Source organism: Lycium ferocissimum, chromosome 5 (assembly GCF_029784015.1).
Source record: "Lycium ferocissimum isolate CSIRO_LF1 chromosome 5, AGI_CSIRO_Lferr_CH_V1, whole genome shotgun sequence".
Taxonomy (NCBI): Eukaryota; Viridiplantae; Streptophyta; class Magnoliopsida; order Solanales; family Solanaceae; genus Lycium; species Lycium ferocissimum.
The window spans coordinates 71579660-71600694 of NC_081346.1; the positions used below are offsets into that span (position 1 = coordinate 71579660).

Here is a 21035-nt window from a genome sequence, read left to right on the forward strand (position 1 = left end):
ACTCCAGACTTGGTTGACATTATGAAAAGACCACTTTTTAATTGTGTGGTAGCACCAGTTATGTCAATTATTATATAATGATGATTTCTTGATAAGTCAAAAGAGAAAAAAAAAAAAAAGCAATAGTATAAAATTTCTTGTTTTTAACTATACTTACTTAACTAGTACTACTATTGCTTGATGTTGAACTGAGGAAATCATGACAACTTAAAGTGTAGAAAAAAGGAATGGCAATGGGTACTAAAAGGTGAATGTGTATTGGTAGATTGTTGAGAGTTGAAACCTGTAACAAATGTCAGGTTTCTTTCACATATGCAATTAAGACACATTCGAGTGTGCTTAAGTTTTTTCCCCCCTCAGCTGGAGGGTAACACAGTCAATAGCATACAAGACCATGAAGCTGACTCTCATCTTAACATACAAGCAAATAAGACATTGATTCATCAAAGCTAATGCTATTTCTGACAGCATATCTTCAAAAGTTTGTACAAAATAGGCAATTTCATGCCTATTATACCAAATATTCAATAGGCATGACGCCAAAGTTTCGAAACAAATGGGTGAAAGGCCAAAAACACTTACCTGTATACTACTACTATATGCAACGAATGGTCTCAGGCTACTAAGTTTAAAGCACCTAAAAGAGAATGTTGTCCACTGCCTAGAGTTCCTAGAAATTTGACAAGCCTGATCTGTAATTCACTATTCTAGATATCAGTCAAAAACCTAATACTAGCACCTTGCATAGAGCAAAATGATCAAGTTCCTGCTGGCAGTCTACCACCCATTGAATAATCAAAATCCTATTTGGTCATACCAATGAGAAGTTTCATCACCTTCATTGTGCACTAAGTTGTTGGGAAACAGGCTGGAATTGCAAGAATTCATTGTTGGCAGTGCTCTAAAAGGTCTCAGATAAGGAGCTGATCTCCGTTGTTCACAGCCTGCTCCAGGGTTCGCCGCATAACTCAAAGTTTGAATAGGGAGTTGACTTGGAAAGCTTGTTGATGGTGTAAGGATGACGGACTGATAGTTTAGTGTTGGGGTCACACTGACATGTGAGCCACTTGTTGGCAGATTAGCAAAGGATTCCGTTTGCAGAGTGGCCCTTGCACTTGTCCGCGGAACTACAGCTGACTCTTCCACTCTAGGAAATTCAGCATTCGGATATGGAATGGCAGCCATTGGAAAATTCTCAAAGGATATTTGAGGATCAGCAGCTCGATGCTCTGAGTTGACAGGTTCTGAGATGGATGCAGTCATTGCCGGGATACTACTTCGTATGTTTGGTGATGATTGTCCAGTTCCGGCAATAGTCCTCCCAACAACATCTGGAAAAAAGCACACAATATAGATATCATTTATAAAACCAGACAAAATATCAGAGAGACAAGAAAAGGAGAGCTTGAGATGTTATTATCCTTATTATATTTCACATTTATATCCCAAAATTATATCAAGACTAGACAAGTTCAGTCTGTCTGGATAGACGGAGTCAGTTCAGAGAAAAAGGAAAAATATGAGACTATAGCTTTATATTTGAATACGCTGTCCACTGCTATCAATAAAAGTTATAAAAAGATTACATGTTAAGTTTTTTGATATTATCAGGTCACTCAAAGAATATTTAAGGATAAACCTCCATAAATATTGATTTGTAATTTTAAAAATAAAATAGATTACATGTTACAACAAATAAATGTGACTCCAAAAATGGAGGAGCTCTCAGCACTTGGTTCATATATATGAACCCACTACTTTCAATAAGGAGAGTAATGTGTACAAATTCACTAAAATTGCAATAAAAAATAAATAAGAACTAATAACTTTAAAAATATAATAAGTTCAATGCTAAAAACCTTAAAGGTTGAACCTATATAGAGTTTAAATTCTGAATCCGCCTCTACATCCACTCCAACCGTTGGTAGTAATAATGGCGTGTTTAAGAATAAGCAAAATAATTTTTTGTTGAATGAAGTAATACACTTGGAGGGTAGTTTAGTCTTTCTATGTGCAAGTTAGTTAGGGTCAGTTAGTTATAACTGTCCTTTCCGGAAAACAGTTATGTATACTGTGTATACAGCTCCTATATAAGGTGTATACTTGTATGCATATGACCAAGCTTCATGAATAAGATTCATATTCTTTCTCTCTCACAAAATCACTTGATCCTCTCTTCTCTATCTTCTAGTCTTTCTCACTTCTGTTCTTGTAATCTTCATAACTTTTATATGGAAGATTAGTTTATGTTAATGTTAATTACTGTTCATTCATCCTCTCTTCTCTATCTTCTAGTCTTTCTCACTTCTGTTCTTGTAATCTCCATAACTTCTATATGGAAGATTAGTTTATGTTCATGTTAATTACTGTTCATTCATAGCTTCAATTCACAGCATGGCATCGGAGCAGGTGTTGTATCATCTGTTTTGTGCGTGATAATCAAATAGATCAAATTCCTGCTGGCTGTCTACCACTCGTTGAATAATCAAATCCTATTTGGTCATACCAACGAGAAGTTTCATCACCTTCATTGTGCACTGAGTTCTTGGGCAACAGGCTGGAATTGCAAGAATTAATTGTTGGCAGTGGTCTAAATGGTCTCAGATGCGGAGCTGGTCTCCGTTGTTCACAGCCTGCTCTAGGGTTCTCCACATAACTCAATGTTTGAATCGAGCGTTGACATGGAAAGCTAGTTGATGGAGTAAGGATGACGGACTGATAGTTTGGTGTTGGGGTCATGCTCACATGTGAACCACTTCTTGGCAGATTAGCAGAGGATTCCGTTTGCAGAGTGGCCCTTGCACTTGTCCGCGGAACTACTGCTGACTCTTCCATTCTAGGAAATTCAGCATTTGGAGATGGAATAGCAGGCATTGGAAAATTCTCAGAGGATATTTGAGGATCAGCAGGTGGGTGCTCTGAGTTGACAGGTTCTGAGATGAATGCAGTCATTGCTGGGACACTACTTGGTCTGTTTGGTGATGATTGTCCAGTTCCGGTAATAGTCTTCCCAACAACATCTGGAGAAAAGCACAGATTTTAGATATCATTTATAAAACTAGACAAAATATCAGAGAGACAGGAAATGGAGAGCTTGAGATGTTATTTATCCTTATTATATTTCACATTTATATCCCAAATATTATCAAGACTAGACAAGTTCAGTCTGTCTGGATAAACAGAATCAGAACAGAGAAAAAGGAGAAATATGAGACTATAGCTTTATATTTGAACATGTTATCCACTGCTAACAATAAAAGTTATAAAAGCTTGGCTCCAGAAACAGATTGATTGAAGTGTTTTTCTTGTCAAGCACACTGCAGGTACCACAGTTATAATCAAGAAATGAGTCATTAAAATGCGTACCAAATGTATCAGCAGTATCTTCTACTTGTGTCATAGCTTCAGCTAGTAATTTATGTACATGCACTTTGTCATAGATCGTATCAAGTTCTTTTTGCTTTCGAGCAAAGTCCATTTCAGCAATCTGATGCAGCAAATCATACTTCTTCTTTAACAAATCTAGTTCTTTCTCAAATTCAGATTTCAGCAACAATTTCTGCAACATTTTATAACTGAAACCTTTAGTAATGCATACAATAAACTAAAAGACACATAAATGAACAAGAAAGGACAGAGGTCGACAGGACAAACCATATCTTCGTGCAATTTCTTAATGTGTCCTCTCTCCTTTTGTATCCTCTCCATCTCTGTTTGAAGTGGCTGTACGTAAGGGGATTGAGACAGATTAGGTGTATTTGGAGAGGCATCAGGACGGCATTGATCTTCGTGGTTGTTTCTGCTTCTCATACTAGAACCGTTTACTGCATCAATACTCGTGTTTTGTTGCAGTGGCAAATTTCCTATAGACTGCTGAATAGAAGAGTCTATTGGCCAATTCGAATCCTCCAACTGAAGGTCAGTGGGCACAAATTGATGAGCTTGATCACGGTGAGTAGAGGCGGACGTATTGGCATCCGGTGGCTGAGATAGGTAGAAGAAAGTTCGAGAAAACAATCAGTTGCCCACTCTGATGGAAGAAACTACTTTTTTTTTTTATGAGGTGAGTAACTCTAGCATTAATAAGATTTACTTAACCTTTTTTTTTTTTTTTTTTTTGAAGTTACCAGTTTCAAAAACGTAAGGCAAGTAAATCTTATTAATGCTAGAACCAAGGACGTAATTCAGAAACACCAGAAAACAACATTACAAAGTACTTAAAATCCATTACATTCAGATCATCCGAGAATCTAAAAAGTCTAGTAAATCAGAAACTCCTTCCACTTATGCAAGAAACTTCATGTTACCAAGAACAAAGATGAAAGATCTTCCCATTGATACTAGAGGCGAACAAAATAAACCACCAGCATGAGATGATTGTCAGAAGGAAACAAGCCAGTGCAGTATAAGGGACCATAGCCAACATTTAGCCACATTCTAATTTCTCATAAAGAATCTAATTTGAAATTATACAAAAGTGTTTGAGAAAGTAATTCAGTAAGATGCTATGAGAGCATGGTAGGATCATAAATGTCATATCTTTCATGATAAAGGCTTTTTCAGAGTATATAAAGGTGTCATAATTTCCCAGTTTGGAGTAAGAAACCATGAGATTTCAACATTTTCTAGAACTTCTTTTCAACAACTTTTATAACTTGCACAATCTCTTCATGTTAATACTTCTTTTATTGAGAATATTACCTTTCCTCTGTTAATATTTACCATGGTGTGTAAGTTACGCAGAGTCATCCAGTAATTTAACCTTTTATCATTTAATGTCAGGTCACAAGTTCATGCTAGAGGCATTGCTTCCTTCTTTTGCTTGGCCGGTTAGCAATAGGATTCGGGGAACTGATTTCTTATGAATACTTGTTGGAACTTAAAAATAATTCCAGATGCATTTTGGAAAATAATTCTGAAAGTGAAGGAATTCAGGAAGATTTCCTCCACCTGATTCGATTGCATTGAACTAATTTCGCTTGGATGCTGATCAACCATGGTTGAGCAAACTTGGGACTGAACCTTGTCAGTAGCAAGACGCCTGAATTTATGCTTATTACCATCAGAAAAATGAGACGTCCCTAGTAAATGCATTCGGCATCAAAAACCAAATATGTCAGTGTCTGATGATAAAGGAGAATTGACGTAAACAAAGACATAAGATAGGCACTATGTTACCAAGTTTGTGTCTCTTTCCCTGAACATGCAATTTCCTTTTCGTCCTTAACTTGCGCACTGGAGTAAGATGAACTTTATTTCCCTCTTTTTCAGAAACTTGTTCCCCTTTAGATGGCTGATACAAATCACCCTGGAATCTAACTTTCCTTCGAATCCCTCCTGATAGACTCGGCAAGTGTTTCCACCTAGGAACCCTTCCACACAGCAGATTTGTCCAGAAAACCTGGGGAGATTCATTCTCCAACAATCCTCTCACTAAATAAGAATCATCATTCATTCGTTGCAATTCCAGTTCACCAAGTAGAGATATTTTACTTGTATAAGTCCCTCCATTCTGCTGTACTTTCAATATCTTTGAACAGCTGTTATAATCACTGTTCTCACAGTTACTAGACATTAGGCCTAAAAATTCAGCAAAGACATCATCTAAAGCAGCAACTTCAGATAATCTCTTTGAGATTGAAGATTGTACATAGAAACAATCATGCATATTGAAAAGATAAGAGGCACCCCAAGTTAGCAGCTCACGGCAAGCTGCCTGTTTTACATTCTCTATATTACTGTCAATTGTCAGACCTTGCTTTGCAAGAATTAGTGCTTTCTCTTCAACAGTAAAACATGAATATAGACGGAGTAACTTTATATGCTCCAACTGTGAATATACTGAGATCTTCTGCAGGTATCTTAAATCATTATTTGGGTCCCAGTCACTGTTAAACAAAACAACAATATCTATTCCCAAAAGCTTAACACTGGAACTACAAGCACGGGTTTCCATCAAAACAGCGAACTTCCCACTTCCCTTATTGTTGAACTTGTTAAAGGCAGCTTCCTTCATTCTAGGATTAAAATTCTCACTAATGCGCGTATAAGAATCCTCACCAAATATCCGATAAACAATATCATCCAAGATATCCCCGACAGATATAACACCCGAGCGACCAAGACACTGTAACATAAACAACATAGCATCAGTTGAAATTGCAAACATTGGAACTAGCCCTTAGCAAAGCAATAGGAGACAAATAAAACAAGATCACGTGTATATTAGATCAATTTCAACAAATAAAAAATAAAAAGGAATACACAAGAGAGCTCCTAGGGGCACCAATAATCATTTATATGGTCGCGTCCAGTCACTTGGGGATATCAAAGTCACATATGGAAACCGGAAAGGAACTAGAATGAAAGAAAATTCTGAAGTAAAAGCAGATACCCGAAAAAGAATGAGGACTCTTTGTCCTTGCTGTTTGATCTCCTGAAGAATCTTATAGAGGAGTTCCATTTTTCCACTTAGTTTAATTTCAGCATCAAATTGCTGATCTACAGATTTGCCTTTCATAACTATGTCCTGAAGAGAACCATCATCTTCGAGGTACGGGTGATCACAAGACTGAGAACAAAGTGAAAATCCATGTCAGAGATATTATAACAACAACAACAACATACCCAGTGATATCCCACAAAGTGGGGCTGTCAGAGATACGATAACTAAAGGTTTAACTATTAAAGGCTGAATTACTGGAAGCTGAAAAGAGTCAAACCAAGCCTAACCTTCCTGGTAGATACAAGTATATCATGGGGGGAGCTTGGCATATCATTCTTCAAACATGAGCGAAGCCATGCTGAATTTGAAACGAGGCAAAGGCAATATTGCTCAATTTGTTCATTCGAGAGTTTGACAGGAACCCAGTATTCAATGAACTTGGATTTCAAGGTGTACCTTCATGATAGTAGTTTAAAGCATGATACTCCAAATAAAAATTAAAACACTTTGAAAGAAGGTCTATTTTAAAAGTTAATGTTGCTCATTTCATCTATCAACACTTAACACGAGAACTGGAATTTTTTATGTTATATTGAAGTTGATAATTTTTTCGTAACAAATGGCAATCCTAGTAACATAAGTATTCTTATTCGACTTAAAAATAAAGGACCAAGTATTAACCAAGCCAAATTAAAACCAAAGAGAAACTGAGATGATTGAAAAACCCCGCCTTTAGAGCATAGCATACCTGTGTGCATCTTTTATAGTTACATCTTCATGGTGATCTTGCTCTTGAGCCACCCTTTTAGTAGCACTTTCTGAACAGCGATTTTCTAAAAGAAAAGAAAAAAAATCAGATTTAACTACTCCATAGTTACTGATTAGACCTTCAAAACCTCACACTGAGTAACAAAATTATCCAAAAAATCCACCTGAGGTTTGTTTCTCTCTTCGCGCTTTCACCCTGAAAAAGAGCAACAACAAAAAACAAAAAAACATGAATATGGAGGGAAAAAAATACACATAACAACTACTACTCAGTCTCAAATAAATTTGGGTCGGCTATATGAATCTCACCTTATTCATTTTGCACATAACCCTACTCCAAAAAAAAAAAAAAAAAAAACTGAAAGGTCGGTCAAGAGCATCAGGGGTGGAGCCACTATTTTAGCTATGGGTAGGAAAGAACGCAACAGCTTTGGCTCAAATCTTGTATTTATGATTAAAAAATTATCTAATATGAATAAATTAATTTATCCAAAACTCGAAAACCAAAAAAGATTGTGGTTCAAACCCCATAAACTAAAAATTTTAGCTCCGCTTTTAGAACATAGCATACCTGTTTGCATCTTTTATGGCTACTTGTTCATGGTGGTCTTCCTCTTGAGCCACCCTTTTGACAGCATTTTCTGAACAGGTTTTTTTTAAAAAAAAGAAAAAAAAAAATCAGATTTAACTACTCCATAGTACTGATAATTAGACCTTTAAAAACTCAGATAAAATACTCCTATATCTATTTGTTTGCAACTTAATATGCTTATCCAAAAAAAAATCCACCTGAGATTTGCTTCCCTCTTTGCACATCCACCCTGAAAAAGAGTTAAAAAAAAAAAAAAAAAAAATTAAAAAAAAAGCAATGAATATGGAGGGAAAAAATACTCAATAACAACTACTACTCAGTCCCAAACAAATTTGGGTCGGCTATATGAATCTCACCTTATTCAATTTAAGTTCATTTATGAATGAAGATTTTCTTGATAATAATGTGCAAGATAAGCTAGAAAATTACAAAACATTCAAAAAAAAAAAAAAAAAAAAAAAAAAAATGGAGAACCAAAATCTTCCATAACAAGTAGTATAAAATTTTGCATATAACCCCACTCCAAAAAGGCCAAAAAAAAAAAAAACATTGAAAGGTCGGTCAAGAACATTAGAAATTGAGCTACTGTTTTAGCTATGGGCAGGAAAGAAACCCGTAGCTTTGGCTCAAACTTTGTATTTATTACTAGTATTTATAATTTAATTTATTCAAAAATAAATAAAAAAAATAAAAATTGTGCTTCTTAGCTTCACCATACCTGTGTGCATCTTTTATGGCTACTTGTTCATGGTGGTCTTCCTCTTGAGCCACCCTTTTGGCAGCATTTTCTGAACATGGGTTTTTTTTAAAAAAAAAAAAAAAAAAAAAAAAACAGATTTAACTACTCCATAATTACTGATTAGACTTTTAAAAACAAATTCCTGTTATTCACTTTTTCCCAAAAATTTTAAAATCAGCTTTTGGTCGTGAAAACTTAAAATTGTATTTGAAATTTGAAAAATAACTAAAACTTTATGTTTCTACCTTTTTTTCATTTTCCATACCTTCGAATAATAAAATATTCTTTACAAAAAATATATAACTAAAAATAATTCCGTCTTCAACTCCAACTTCAAAAAATTTCAAATAAAGTGAAAAATAATTGATTTCAATAGCCAAACGCCTACTTTTATTAAAACAAGTAACTATATCTATTTGTTTATAAGTTGTAACATTGTGTTTTTTCCAAAAAAAAAATCAACCTGAGAACTTTGATCTTTGTTTTGCTTGTTGTTTAAACAATTGTTTAAAGTTGTAGCCAGTCATTTTCTTCTTCTTCTTCTCCATCTCCATTGAAGATGAACTTTTTTTTTCTCAAATTACTCAAAACAATTATGTAATTTTAGTTTTATGTTGCTTTATTTTTGTCTTTTAGCTGAAAATGGCAAAAACGTTTCCTGTAAGCGTATTGCCAGCGTGTCTCTCTGCCACCTTGAGATATTGGTAGCACTCCTGCAACAGAAAATTTTTGAGAGATTGCATTAATTTTATTGAGCCACCCTCTCAACTTTTTATTTATTACATCAACAATAACATACTCAATAAAATTCGAAAATGTGAGTTTGAAGAGAGTAAAATGTACGTAGAGAAAGGATATTTTAAAAGACCCCTTAAGAAAAAGCATGACAAAAAAAAAACGCATGATATGAAATGATCTAGTGAAAGCGCAGGATAAAGTAGTCGAGCTGTTACTATAGATAAATAAAATAATTGAAGGACAAAAAATAACAGATAATAACAAAAATCAAACGGACAATAAACTTGAAATTATTTTTCTTGCAAATTGAGCACTAAATTTTATTTAATTATCAAGAAAACTTGTTAAATCATGTTTTTGTGATCAAAAGAGTTGTTTCCTCCGTACACTATAACTGCCAATCTGCCACCTGTTGGCTATAGGGAATACTGTGCATGCAATTAATGAGAAGAACAGTGAAACTTTTGTCTTGTAGATCCAAATATGGGTTCATTAATTTGTAGGAGAAAAAAAGTTCCATTCCAATTAGAATCAGTTAAAAATAAAACAAAAAAAGTCAAGACATTGCATTAATTTTATTGAACTGCCCCTCAACTTCTTCTTCATTGCATCAAATCTTTTACTGTTTTTTTTTTTTTTCATCTTTTCATAGCAAAAACATCAATATCATAAAAAGTACTACTCCCTCCGTCCCAATTTATATATGAGGTATTTTTTGTCCACGTCACTCAATAATATTAATAAAAAAAAAAAATCTTGTAATCTAAAACAAGTTAAAGAATTTTTATGGCAATAAATTATTTCATTAAGAGTAAATGATATTTTAGAATTAAACAGTTTTTAAATATGGAAAATGATTTTTTTTTTGGACTGACTAAATAGAAAAGAGTGAATTCGGATGGAGGTAGTACTAAAAATTCATTATTCTGTGTAAATAGTTTGCTTGGTATTAAGATAAAGTTAAATACAGTAATTTTTCTTTTGTAAAAGAATAGTAATTCAATAACTAATGATTATAAAAATACTACTTGCCAATTTATATAACTGCCACTCTTCCACTCCTGCAATTATTTAAAAACAATATATATAGTTAATGGATAGAGAAAAATTAGGAACAACTAGCATTTTATTGTGAAACTTTTTTTTTTTTTTTTATCTTACAAGTTGATAGGTCCAAATATGGGTTGAATAATTTTTTGTGGGAGAAAAAATGGTTTCACCAAATTAGTACTTTCAGTTAAAGAAACATAAAACAGAAAATTTTGAGAGATTGTGCCGATTTTATTAAGATAAAGTTAAATACAGTAATTTTTCTTTATTGCATTAAAATCTTTAAATTATTGTTTATAGCAAAACAATCACTCAATTTTCTTTAAATATCACAAAAAGTAATAAATCATCTTTTTGTAATCAAAGATCACAATCAATTTACAAATTTTTAAAAACAACATTAAACCCGGTCCTAATTTTATTTATTTGTCAATTTGGATAGGATGTTTTGTACAGTCATACTTTTCAAAATCCTTATCTTGTGACAATAGAGGGGTTGTTTCTAATAGAAAGAATTTTCAAAGTTTTTTAAAATTTTTTTAATTAATTACTTATCTAAGTTAAAATTATTTATTTATTATAAAAATTTTTTGTTTTTGATTTAAGATAAAATTGAATGATTTAATAACTTAATGTAACCTCCTACCTCATTTTTCACCATTTTTGATTTTCCCCATTGTGTGCTCGATATCCGTATTACTAAGAACTAGGACATGTTTGGCCATGAGAATTATTCACTTTCTTTTCGGGAATTCTTTTCAATTTATTTGAAAATGTTTGGCTATTGAAATTTCAAAGTTAAATTATGTATTTGTCTTAAAAGTTCATTAACTATGTATAGATTTATTTATTCTAGTATACCAAACAAACAAAAATTCTTTAAAAATTAGAGAAAATACATAAGTTATAATGTCAAAACTCTGGTTCCAAATTTGATTTAATTAAATAACTTTCATTAAATTATTTTAAAATATAAAGGAGTGTGGCAAAAAAGAAAAAAAAAAAAGAAATTTATATAAGTAAATAGCATAAAAAAGTGAGCCGCTAATATATATATTATTATTATACAATAAATCAAATTAAATAAAATAAAAATGGGCCTTTTCTCTTTCTTCTAAACCCAGACGGCCTCACATAACTAGTATAAAAATAAAAGAGTTGCCTGTACTATAACTGCCACTCTTCCACTCCTGCAACACTATGCATGCAGTTAATGGATAGAGAAAAATTAGGAACAACTAGCTTTTTATTGTGTAACTTTTTTAAACCACCACAAAATCTTACAAGTTGATAGATCCATAAAGTTTTTTGAATAATTTTTTGTGGGAGAAAAAATGGTTTCACCAAATTAGTACTTTCAGTTAAAGAAACATAAAACAGAAAATTTTGAGAGATTGTGCCGATTTTATTGAACCGCCCCCTCAACTTTTTCTTTATTGCATTAAAATCTTTAAATTATTGTTTATAGCAAAAAATATTGGTTTTATCAATTTTAATGGACAAAAAGTAATAAATCATCTTTTTGTAATCAAAGATCACTCAAGTTACACATAATAACAATAACAAAACCCAGTGTAATTTTACAAATAAGATTGGAGGGCTTGAAATAGGATGATGATTTTTGTTATACATACCGATTAATTAGGCATTTGAGACAATAGAGAGGTTGTTTTTAGGTGGTTTTTCGGACGAAAGTTACTAAAAATAATTTAATTATTTTACACTAATATCTAGATAAAATTAAGTGAGTTTTATTATAAAAATAATTTGCTAACTGTCGTGATATTATATATATTTTGTTGATGATAATGGAACTTAATGAATAGATTAAAAATTATATAACCGGCGGTGGTGAAATTTGGAAGAACAAAGAGACAAGGTTACAATTTGAGTACCTAAATTGAAGAAAAAAAAAATAAAAACTAAAAATAAAAAATGAAGGGTTGGTAATTTTTCACTTTTGGCGCTAGTGTAATTCATTTTCAATTTATTTGAAAATTTTTAGGGTGGAAAATAATTGATATGAAAGTTGTTAAGGGGGGTATATAAATATAACTAAAGTTTAGTTTTCCCCCTTTTTTTGAGTTTTCGTGTATATCCAAACAATCAAAAAAAAAATTGCAAAAACTATAACCAAATACAACTCCATCTTCAACTCTAACTTCAAAATTTCAAATAAAGTGGAAAATATTGATTGTTATGACCAAACGCCTACTTATAAGATTGTTGAGAGTGTCATGTTGACATGATCAGAGGTGGAGCCAGTTATGACTTCAGAATTCTAGCCACTTTAAGTTATTGGACTCTAAACTAATAATTTGTACACATTGAATGGATTTTTTAAGATAAATATAAAGTTTGGATAAAAGTTATCGGGTTCAGCCTAACCCGTATCACAAATGCTAGCTCCGCTCCTAGATAGGAGGAGATGTAATTAAATGGAATGATATATGATGTTTGGATTTACAGAAAAGAAAAAAAGAAAAAAAAAAAGAGAACAGTGAGAATTCAGACGAAATGGTGTTGATTTTGTTGTCGAGAAAGGTTGCAGTAACGGTAGAGGAGAAAAGGAGAAAAACCTTTTTTTTTATTTATTTTTTTTATTTTACCCCTAAGAATAACTAGTTATTCCTCATATTATTTCCTATGTCCATTATAACTATATACCAAATTACCAATCAATATTAGTATTATGATTAAATATGCACTTCATTTTTTAAGAGAAGTGCAAAGCCATTATAAACAGAGAAAGTAGTTCGTTGGTACTTGGTAGCGTGATGAGGGATCATTATTGACAAATTAATGTTGATATCAACCGAGTTAACGTAATTGACTTGATATAATCTTTAATGTTGATATTAACCGATTTAACATTTTTTAATTGATTGATGGGGGTGGGATGTAACATCTTTCATTGAACCCTCTAAATAAATATTATCTTATTATATGTAACTTCTGACAATGTAATTTGCAGATAAGCTTGATGTTCGGCCAAAAATGCATATATTACTCATTGTTTGCCTCATATTTTAATATTATTAATAATCTTTTGAGTTTTGATTATAATGAATTGTGCTTAATCTTATATCTTTACTATGTAGGAATAAAGTGGTATGAAGATAAAGAGATTTGGACAAAAGCTAAAAATATAGAGTTGGTTGCGCCACCCAACGTGTCATGCTGAGTGGCACGACCAGCCTGTAAAAACATTAGAGACACACTTTGGGCGTGCCATCAACGTGCCACCTTGGTGCCACGCCTATGACGTAATTTTCCGATATTTTAGAATTTGATTTTTAAAAGCCTGGGTCTTTTGGTACCCAATAAATACACATTTCACAGATTTTATATACTTTTGACCTAGAGAGAGTTCGAAGCCATCTTAGAGGCCAAATATTTTAATTTGGTTTTAACTTTCTTTTACATAAGGTAACATGATTTTTAATACCCGGACCTAACTCACACCCCAAAAGCTAGCTATTAATGTGGGAATGCCCAAGGCTATTTAAACCACATATCAGCACACCAATTGTTAGTTAGCCACTAGAATTTTTCAATTTTGGTAAGCTTTTGTCAAAGAGTCTTTCCAAAACCAAAGGGTTGCATTAAACCTCAATTAAATATGACCCAAGTAGAAATCACCATATTCGTAGTTTGATTCCATTAATCAAGCTTCATTATTTCCTTAATAAGAATAAATCCTTGCTACTTGTTAAACACCCTATCCAATTTTACTTTTCCAAAGAAGAAACAGATATACAAGGGCTCAATTTAGTATCTGCAACCACCTATTCAACAATAAAATATATAAGCAAGTAAATAATCACAACTCAAGTAATAAAAAGCAAAATAATCAAACACCCATTCACATTAATGTCGTGAGAGTTACAACTCCAACAATTTAATCTAGTTACTCATACTAGAAATGAAAAATGAAAGAACAAATGCAAGGATAAATATAATTAAAGACTAAATAAGGAAGAAACACGAACAATATGGTGAAAAATCTCCAAATCCTTCCAGAGTTAGCTACGGCCGCTCCTCAACTCTCAGAAGATGCAAATGTGTTATAAAATGACCTAATTTTTTTTTATAGTGGTTTGAAAATCTTGACAAAAATACCCCTGGCTGCCAAATTTGTGGAGTTAAAATATTTTCGTCTCCTCGTTTAAAATAACCTAATTTCTATTTATAGTGGTCTGAAAATCTTGACAAAAATACCCCTGGCTGCCAAATTTGTGGAGTTGGAATATTTTCGTCTCCTCGTTTTCCTTTTGATTTTCTTTAATTTCCTCAAGTCTTTTTTCTTCAAGCTCCAAGTAATTTTTGTGGACCAAAACCATCACCACGTTTATTTTGATGGAGCTAAATCATGGAGACCTTTTTATTTCATCTCCATGTCTCCCTGGTAGCTTTAAACTTTTCAATTTCGTTGATCAATTTCGTCTAGCCGTTTATTTTCGTGGATTGGGACGGCCATTCTTGTGCTTAGGCAAATTCAGGTTTTTCTACCATCAGAAACGACTCTACCAAAGCAAAATGTGGGCACGATTTTTTTGTCTTCTTAATCGTTTGCTCCAACTTTCAGCTTTTTCATCATTCTTGATCAAATTCTCTATTGAATGCCTTTCTTGAGTTCCAAATCCTGAAATTCACCAACTTAAGTCAGTTTAGGTTATTAAGTTGTACCAAAAAACCTCTTAAAACTCAAAAAAAAAAAGAGGCAAGTTTAAATTGATATTTGTCTACTTATTAGAGGTAGATTGTCTTCTGACCAACAAACTTATTAATGAAGAACAAATAGTGTCGCCCGCTAAGAACTGTTATTAAAGATTGTAAATAGTTGTTCGAAGTAAGAAAGACATCCATTAAAACTATCTCGAGTGAGGTCAATTAGTGTCCGACCTCCTAACAAACAACGGTCACAAACATAAAGAAAATTTACTGATCCGAAACGATATACTTAAGGATATAGAGTTTCTTTTCCTTAGAAATTTGAACTGTACAACTTACAAACGATATTAAGGCCTCATTTGTTTGCACTTATTAGAGGTTTGAATCTGAATAGTTCAGACCTTAGGCTATTAAGTTCATTTGTTTGCATTAAGATCTAAGCACTTATTGGATCTGAATAGCTCTTAATCATTAAGATCTTAAACCAAGTCTTAATATCATTAATAGGTCTTTTTGTATGAATTTTTTTTTTACCACAAGCTCCACCCCTAACCCCAACCCCAACCCCACCACCCACCCTCCACTCAACCCCCACCCACCCTCCACTCCAACCCCCCATCCGACCAACCTCAATCCCACCCCACACCACCCACCCCCGCTCTCCACCACCTACCCCTACTCTAACTCCCCACCTCCCACCCTCCACTCCAACCCACCCCCTACCCCCAACCCTCAACCCCACCACCCACCTTCCACTCCAACCCCCACTCCCCACCACCCCACGCGACCAACCCCAATCCCACCCCCGCTCCCCCCATTTAAACCCCAACCCACCCCACTCTCACTCCCCACTACCCCCACCTCCCACTACCAACCCCACTCCACACCACCCTCACCACCAACACCACCCCACTACCTCCCACCCCTCACACCAACCACCCACCACCCACCCACCCCTTCACCTCCACTCACCACCCACCACGACTACAAATCATCTCCACCATTACTAGTGAACATAAGTGTTTCATTTTTTATCAAATAATATTTTATTTTATTGTATTTATTTTCTGATATTTAGTTATTTTTTATTTAAATTGTATATTTATTATGTTTAAATGAATACATTATGCACATTCAGATGTTGAAAAACAAACAGTCTTAATCATTCAGTGTTCAGACCTAGAGACAACAACTTAATCATTCAAATGTGCATTCAGATTCAGACGTCTTAATCTTAATGAAAACAAATGAGGCCTAAGGCTTTTGTTTAGTACTTCCATTGTATCAAAGAAAGTTGATTGATAATTAGTTATACTAGATAATTGTTATATGAAAACTAATAAATATGAAAAATGTTATATGTAAAATAAATACACACGGATATTTATATGGTGAATAAATAACACAACATATTACTATTTTGAGAAATACCTTACTTGTCTGCATATTGGTATTTATGCATATTATTAACTAAATTTGTTGTGTTATTAACTTATTATTAAGTTATTTCTGCTGAATTTTACATGAATCGCCCTTAATTGCGTCGGGATTTATGTAATGGAGTGCACATACGAGGAAACGACAAAGTGGGTCCACCTTACAAGTATTTTTATGTTGTACCTTACAAGTTTGGAACACGCACTTTTTGATCTTGAATTGAATATTGCCAAGTTCAAATTTAGAGAAAATGATCAAACGATCCTTGTTGTATGGGGGTTGGACTATTTAGCCGTTCATATATACCACTTAATCGAAATGGTCTTTAATGTAAGGAAAAAATGATCATTTTAGTCCTTCATATATATCACGACGTAATCGAATATTCCTTAATATATGGAAAAAATGATCATTTTAGTCCAAACCTTAAAAATGAATGTGTAAATCAAATAATTTGTTAAGTTTAACCAGTCACTCACGTGCAACTAACTAAGGTGTGGGAACAAAAACTACCCTCTCTCTCCAACCACCACCGCCTGCAACAATGGAGTAGACATTTTTTTGCTTTCCATATAACACAATTTTGTTTTTTATACAGCTCCTATGTTACGCCCCGAACCTAGGCCTAGACGTAACACGAAACTCGATGTCTGACTGCATGTGACTGAGCGAACCACATGGCTTGATGAATCAATGGGACATTTACTGATGCGGAATATAAGTTAAAACATGAATAGTTTGAATAAAACATGTGACATCATAATAATACTGAAAATACTTTATAAACTGTAAGTGCGGAGATAGTCTGAAAACATAATAGTGTAGCCCACAAGGCTGATCATAATTGAATACCCAACATGACATACCAACTAGTCTATGAAACCTCTGACATAAGTCTAAAATACTGAACTGTTTTTGGGATAAGGCTCTAGCATACCTGGCAGTCTAACATGACATGACTACTGAAAGTAAAGACAACACCTCGAAGCAAGTGGGGTTCACCAACTAGTTGATACAATGATATTCTAAGTAGGGCTCACCAACTAGCTGATACAATGATATTCTAACGAGCAGATCTGTCGTCCTGTAAATCAATGCCTGTATCGTGAAATGCAGGCCCTGGGAAAAAGGACGTAAGTACATTTGAATTATGCTTGTATGTAAAACCAGCTGAAAGAATAAATAGTTGTGGGGTGCTCAGGGAATGGGCAACCCAAATAAAAAACATAGATACATGAAGTAATACGAAATTGAAACTGTAAACTGGAACATAAGGATAACTGAATTGAACGTGCGAATCCTAATCATAAGTACCCCTACTGAACATAGGGAAATAATATGTTTATAAGAGTTCATAACTGTGGCCTTGGGCCCATATAATTGTATGTAATTGTGGCCTCGGGCCCATATAATTGTATGTAACTGGGGCCTCGGGCCCATATAATTATATATATAACTGTGGCCTCAGGCCCATATAATTGTATGTAGCTCTGGCCTCTGGCCCATATATAAGTGCAGAATTCTGTGGCCTCAGGCCCAAGCATACATAAAAATAAACTGTGGCCTCCGGCCCAAATACATGTGATCATCACTATGTAATTTTTGACATGAACTTGAGAATCATACTGTAGTTCTGACATGGATACTGAACATTTCTTTATTATCATGAGACATGGAGTCATATATACCCGTAGTTCTAACATGGATTTGAGAGTCATACTGAAATACTAATATGAGATACTGAACATGAATTCATACTAAGGTTCTGATATGGAATACTAACTACTTCTATATTGAATTGAGACATGGATTAATGAACTATTCATGGGATTTAAAGTACTACTTTTACATAAGAAATTTGTGGTGTATGACAGAGACTCATGGGATGTCAAACTAAGTACCCCTACTGAACATAGGGAAACAATATGTTTATAAGAGTTCATAATAATCATGAACAACTGGGCCCATATAATTGTATGTAATTGTGGCCTGTGCCCATATAAGGTATGAATCGGGCCTCGGCCCATATAATTATATATATAATCGTGGCCTGTGCCCATATAATTGTATGTAGCTCGGCCTCCGTGCCCATATATACGTTCGTGGCCTCAAGCCCAAGCATACATAAAAATACATACCTCCGCCCAAATACATGTGATCATCACTATGTAATTTTTGACATGAACTTGAGAATCATACCGTAATCAATACGGATACCGAACATTTCTTTATTATCATGAGACAAGGAGTCATACTGTAGTTCTAACATGGATTTGAGAGTCATACTGAAATACTAATATGAGATACTGAACATGAATTCATACTACGGTTCTGATATGGAATACTAACTACTTCTATATTGAATTGAGACATGGATTAATGAACTATTCATGGGATTTAAAGTATTACTTTTACATAAGAAATTTGTGGTGTATGACAAAGAGACTGCGGGATGTCAAACTAAGTACCCCACCGAACATGGGAAACAATATGTTTATAAGTTCATAATCGTGGCCTTGGGCCCATATAATTGTATGTAATTGTGGCCTCGGGCCCATATAATTGTATGTAACTGGGGCCTCGGGCCCATATAATTATATATATAACTGTGGCCTCAGGCCCATATAATTGTATGTAGCTCTGGCCTCTGGCCCATATAAAGATGCGGGGGTCCCCCGTGGCCTCGGGCCCAAGCATACATAAAAATAAACTGTGGCCTCCGGCCCAAATACATGTGATCATCACTATGTAATTTTTGACATGAACTTGAGAATCATACTGTAGTTCTGACATGGATACTGAACATTTCTTTATTATCATGAGACATGGAGTCATACTGTAGTTCTAACATGGATTTGAGAGTCATACTGAAATACTAATATGAGATACTGAACATGAATTCATACTAAGGTTCTGATATGGAATACTAACTACTTCTATATTGAATTGAGACATGGATTAATGAACTATTCATGGGATTTAAAGTATAACTTTTACATAAGAAATTTGTGGTGTATGACAGAGACTCATGGGATGTCAAACACGAGTTTATACTGATTATATATTGTGTTCACAATATTCATAATGATAATCATGAACAACAATGAAACTATATTCTCAAAGGATAGAAGTTCTGAACTTTTCATGAACTAGGGCATAATCTATATTTCAGATGTAATTCATAGAAATAATGAAAAACGAGGTCTGGGGAAGATCAATAACGTTTCCACAGAGTTGGTCTTACATACCTCAATTCCGGCCTTTTAGCGTACTACAACGTTCTTCACCCCTTTCGACTTTAATCAATAAGTCTAGAAAGCAGCAAGTTCTCCTACTCTATACCTGTATCACAATCCTGCTCTTCTTCGTTACCTTAAATCCCATTAAAACATTCCAAATCTAAGCTCTGCGCTTAAATTAATCACTCTACATCCAATTTGAATATTGCACAATTAATATTTACAAATTTTTATCGATTTTCGTAGCTAATGTTCGTAGATCAAAGGGAAGTGCTCTGTATCTTAAATCAAATCTCCACCGTTCATATTTAATAATTATATGTTATGAATACTCAGTCGGAGTGAAAATCTACAGAAAATACTAGGGTTTTCTCTAACTCTTCACGACTCTTGATTATATAAGGTGAGGGTGGATGAATTTATTCTAGTGTTTAGAAACGATGCAATCTTGCAAAATTCAAAGGTTCTTGATTGAAAGATTTACCTTAGAGGAAACCTCAGGAAACTAGATTGCCAATCTTGATTTTTCTTAAATGGTTCTTGAAGGATCGGAGTGCCTAGGTTCTTTAGGGATGGAGGTAGAAAGAGTATAAATAGTCTCTTAGGGTTTAGAATAGTGTTAGAGACATTTTTACTTCATAAAATAAGGAGTCTCACTTCGAGTGATAAAATGCTAAAAATGTAACCTAAAATCTGAAAATTCTGCTCTGACCAGTGTTAGTTCAATATACATAACTCTTAGCACAGAGCTTCGATTGATCTGGGCCATATATCGTTGAAAAGGCATTTCAAAGGGCTACAACTTTCACAAAGGAAGTTTTCCCAAATTCCTTATAGATTTATCCGTAAACTCGATTTAAGTGATATTCGCAAACTCACTTGAAAACATGCTCCGTAGAGTAGCTTCCGGCTTCGATTTGCCCAAAAGACTCTTCTTATAGCTTTTATAGGTTTCAAAACACTTCCTACACTTCCCATCTTGGTTCCATTACATCCCTATCTTACGAGTCAAACCATAGCTCGAAGGCACGAGGTGTTACATTTCACACATGAGTTTCACTCCGAATTATTGATATAAGAGTTTTCATTAAAGGTAGCAGACATTGACCTTTCTTCATATCATATAAGATTTTGGTTATGGTCAAAAGATTTCACTCCTATTTCTTATGTTTTTATATAGTTCATGTGAGTTACGTTCTTTGGTTAAACTTAACAGATTTTTTAACTCACACTGTTACCTTCAAGGTTTAGGACTATTAACTTTTGTCATACATTATGGATTATCTCGGTTACGTAGTGTATGTGAAGGACTAAAATGATCACTTTTTTTGAATACGTTAAGTACTATTCGAT

The 21035-nt window shown here is 33.9% G+C and overlaps 1 protein-coding gene across 2 annotated transcripts; it reads right to left on the reverse strand.

Annotated features, from left to right (window-relative positions):
- Nucleotides 1-421: 421 nt before the first annotated feature.
- Nucleotides 422-14387, reverse strand: LOC132057306 (uncharacterized). 2 transcript variants are annotated; one of them, XM_059449845.1, is made up of 15 exons: nucleotides 14325-14387; nucleotides 9008-9257; nucleotides 8524-8593; nucleotides 8003-8034; nucleotides 7785-7854; nucleotides 7378-7409; nucleotides 7194-7278; nucleotides 6733-6901; nucleotides 6395-6571; nucleotides 5179-6127; nucleotides 4951-5081; nucleotides 3655-3984; nucleotides 3367-3559; nucleotides 2526-3020; nucleotides 422-1331 (listed from the first exon to the last, which is right to left on the reverse strand). In XM_059449845.1, exons 2-15 carry the CDS (start codon nucleotides 9096-9098, stop codon nucleotides 796-798), a joined length of 3360 nt encoding a protein of 1119 aa, XP_059305828.1. In that variant the 5' UTR covers nucleotides 9099-9257; nucleotides 14325-14387; the 3' UTR covers nucleotides 422-795. The 2 variants fall into 2 exon arrangements, with proteins under 2 accessions (XP_059305828.1, XP_059305829.1); XM_059449846.1 differs by lacking the exons at nucleotides 8003-8034; nucleotides 8524-8593 and having other exon boundaries at nucleotides 14325-14385.
- Nucleotides 14388-21035: the final 6648 nt, after the last annotated feature.